Source organism: Glycine soja, chromosome 3 (genome assembly GCF_004193775.1).
Source record: "Glycine soja cultivar W05 chromosome 3, ASM419377v2, whole genome shotgun sequence".
In the NCBI taxonomy this organism is placed as follows: Eukaryota; Viridiplantae; Streptophyta; class Magnoliopsida; order Fabales; family Fabaceae; genus Glycine; species Glycine soja.
The window spans coordinates 2,695,239-2,698,304 of record NC_041004.1 but is presented as its reverse complement, the minus strand read 5'-3'; the positions used below and the strand labels follow the sequence as shown (position 1 = coordinate 2,698,304).

General features: G+C 33.5%; 1 protein-coding gene across 1 annotated transcript; it reads left to right on the top strand.

The window, feature by feature from the left end:
* Window positions 1-1,366: 1,366 nt before the first annotated feature.
* LOC114405871 (ruBisCO-associated protein-like) lies at window positions 1,367-2,540 on the top strand. Its single transcript, XM_028368388.1, has one exon. It carries the CDS (start codon window positions 1,433-1,435, stop codon window positions 2,300-2,302), a length of 870 nt encoding a protein of 289 aa, XP_028224189.1. The 5' UTR covers window positions 1,367-1,432; the 3' UTR covers window positions 2,303-2,540.
* Window positions 2,541-3,066: the final 526 nt, after the last annotated feature.

Below are 3,066 nucleotides of genomic sequence, written 5' to 3'. Positions count from 1 at the left end.
TGCATGCCATGCATTGTTTTTTCAAATGCACGCACAACATATATAGATATAGGCAGAAGGAACACACACATACAATTAATAGATATAGCATGGGTCTTATTCCATATATTTTCCATGAATGCATAGATAGAACTTAAAAAAAATTAACAAACGTGATCTCCATTCCCATGCTTATGTTTATCTCTAATCCAAATTATACCCATTATTGTGCAACAAACTAGACCAATACAATCATAAGAATAAAAAAAGTATTTATAATAACATCAAGTTTAGAAATATTAAAAAAGAACTAACATCAAGTTTATTTAAAAAACCATTGTTATCTAGTTATTTGATAAATTGGTTTCCAAAATTACTAACAACATAAATTTTTTAAAATTATTTATAGAAGATAATAGATAATAGATATGTCAAATATAAAATTAAAATAATTGTTATTAGCGGTGTTATTTACCCGTGTTTTAGCCCATATGTTTACAAATTGTATGAGTTCACTCAATTTCATAAATAATACTATACTTTTTTTTATCTCTTATTTTTGTGATTAGTAACAAAAGATAAAAAGCCACCATATATTAATGTTCTTAAAAATAATTGAATAAATTGATATTGAGAGTTTCTTTAAACTCTTCATATCATATTCCATGTATTCTTTCTCAATCATTCTCACTTTCACAATTTAACTAAGTACCACGCAATAACAACTGGGGAAAAAAAATTAACAAACGTGATCTCCATTCCCATGCTTATGTTTATCTCTAATCCAAATTATACCCATTATTGTGCAACAAACTAGACCAATACAATCATAAGAATAAAAAAAGTATTTATAATGCAAATAGATCTAAGATTGATAAAGAGAAATAGAACACAGTGTATTTGTATAATTTTCAAAACCGACTACGTGTTCCCTGCATCCTCTAAAAGTTGTTTCTTCATAAACATCAAATTTTCACATTCTAGCCTATGCGCTGTCCAATTTGCGTCGTACCTCTAGAAATAATTGCACCAATTGTCTCTATGCATTTTATTCAAGTATGCAACAAAGGCATACGTCACTTTGTTTGCGCAATGTGAAAACAAAGGCATATATGTCACTTTGGATACCATGTATATAAAAGTTGTTTCTTCATAAACATCGATCCATAACTTGTGGATCCCGTGTATTTAATATAGTAAGACCTGAATAAGATGATTTAATTAAGAAGACTTTGATTAATTAAAATGTTTATCCAAAGAAGGTTAGTTACATGTTCACACACATAAAACAATAATTAACTAGAAATATTGTAGTATGATTTAACAGATATTTAAAAATTTGATCCAATCATCTATATAAGAGGAAGGAGTGGTGTCCGATATAATCACACCAACCAAAGCCACAAAAGAAAAGCAATAGCAATAGCAGTAGCAACAGCCCATATAAAATATAATGGCAGAAACCTGCGACTCCAACAATAAAGTGATCCGTGAATACCATCATGATGCTTCCTTTATGTCAAGGTGTGACATCTTTACTGATGTTACCGAGTACCAACTGTGTCTGGCATATGCCGGAGAATCTGGTAAAGGAAACTTCGAACCTAAGTGGGACACAGACAATGTCACTCCCCACCTTATCGAGCAGTTCAAGCTAAATTGTGCTGCCTCGAATCTGCCAGTCAAAGTGTTTGTCAGCATCGGAGGAGATGACCCCTTCAAAGTTGCTGCTGGTGGTGCCGATGATTGGGTTCTCAATGCCACAACCACACTCCACCACATGATCAACGAGTACCACATCGATGGAATCGATGTTAACTACACCACAATCCTGTGCAACAAAAAATTGTTTGTTAACTGCTTTAAGGATCTCATAAGGGGCCTAAGGGAAGCTCTATGCACCACTGGGTTTGAGGCTTCCTTAGCTCCAGATGCTGCCACCAATGAGGCTTTCTACTTGCCCTTGTACCGATCTATTGATACTTCTTGGATTGGAACGGTTGTGTTTCAGTGCTTCGTTGATTTCGAACCTAAAGATCCTAACAGATCAGTTGAAATCTTGGTGCGCCAGGTTGAGAAGATAGTGGAAGAGTATGATTATTATGACTCTAAGATCTTGCTTGGCTACAGCGCCATTAAGGAGGATTGGAATAAAGTTTCACCACCCCTCTTCTTTCTTGCTCTCAATCGCCTAGTGCATTCTTGGCCTAGGGTTAAGGGCGCATCTGTCAAGGTTCTTAGTGACACCTATGCCTTCATTCCCCCAACGTGGATCCCTAAACTCCTGTCTTTGGCCGTCTCCGATCCTGGAAAATATCCTTAATTGAAGATCCATAATTATTAAGTTCTATCTATGCATTCATGGCTCTAGCCATACTATATATGGAATAAGACCCATGCTATATCTATTAATTGTATGTGTGTGTTCCTTCTGCCTATATCTATATATGTTGTGCGTGCATTTGAAAAAACAATGCATGGCATGCATATTTGTGCTGTGTTAATGCCTACGTGCATCTTTGTCTCATCAATAAAATATATTATATGTCTTTGTGCTTCATTTGCTCTTGATTATTATATATATGTATCAATAACATATGTTTTCAGCTAAATTAATCATTTTCGTTAATTTTGATGAATTAGGTAATTGAATCTTACATACAGGAAACTTTACACATAATAATGTATATGAATCCACCAAAGTTGACCTGATTGAGTTTTCTTAAGATCGGTGACCCAGCCCAGGTTGAGCAAGTTTTTTAAATGTTTAATTGATATGCTATTTAATATAATTTATATGTATTTTGTTATTGTTTTTATATGAAGTAAACTTCTATGGATCTACGAGTCGAATCCATGAGTCGAGTCTTTAGAACTTTGACGAGTTTATGTAAACTCCCGATCAAGTTTGATAATATTAGTGTCAAGTTTACTTATGGGATGAGTGTGTAACCACCCATTAGTGAAGATCTCTCTCTATGTTTTATCCCCCCTCAATTTACCGATAATTATAATTCTCTTAAAATAAAATAATAAATTCTAATTCACGTTTAGTAAAATTCGAATAAGAAATGTATTAAAAACTAA

Bases quoted from the DNA above. Each gene is read 5' to 3' on its own strand.
- LOC114405871 (XM_028368388.1), top strand. From the start codon at position 1,433: ATGGCAGAAACCTGCGACTCCAACAATAAAGTGATCCGTGAATACCAT.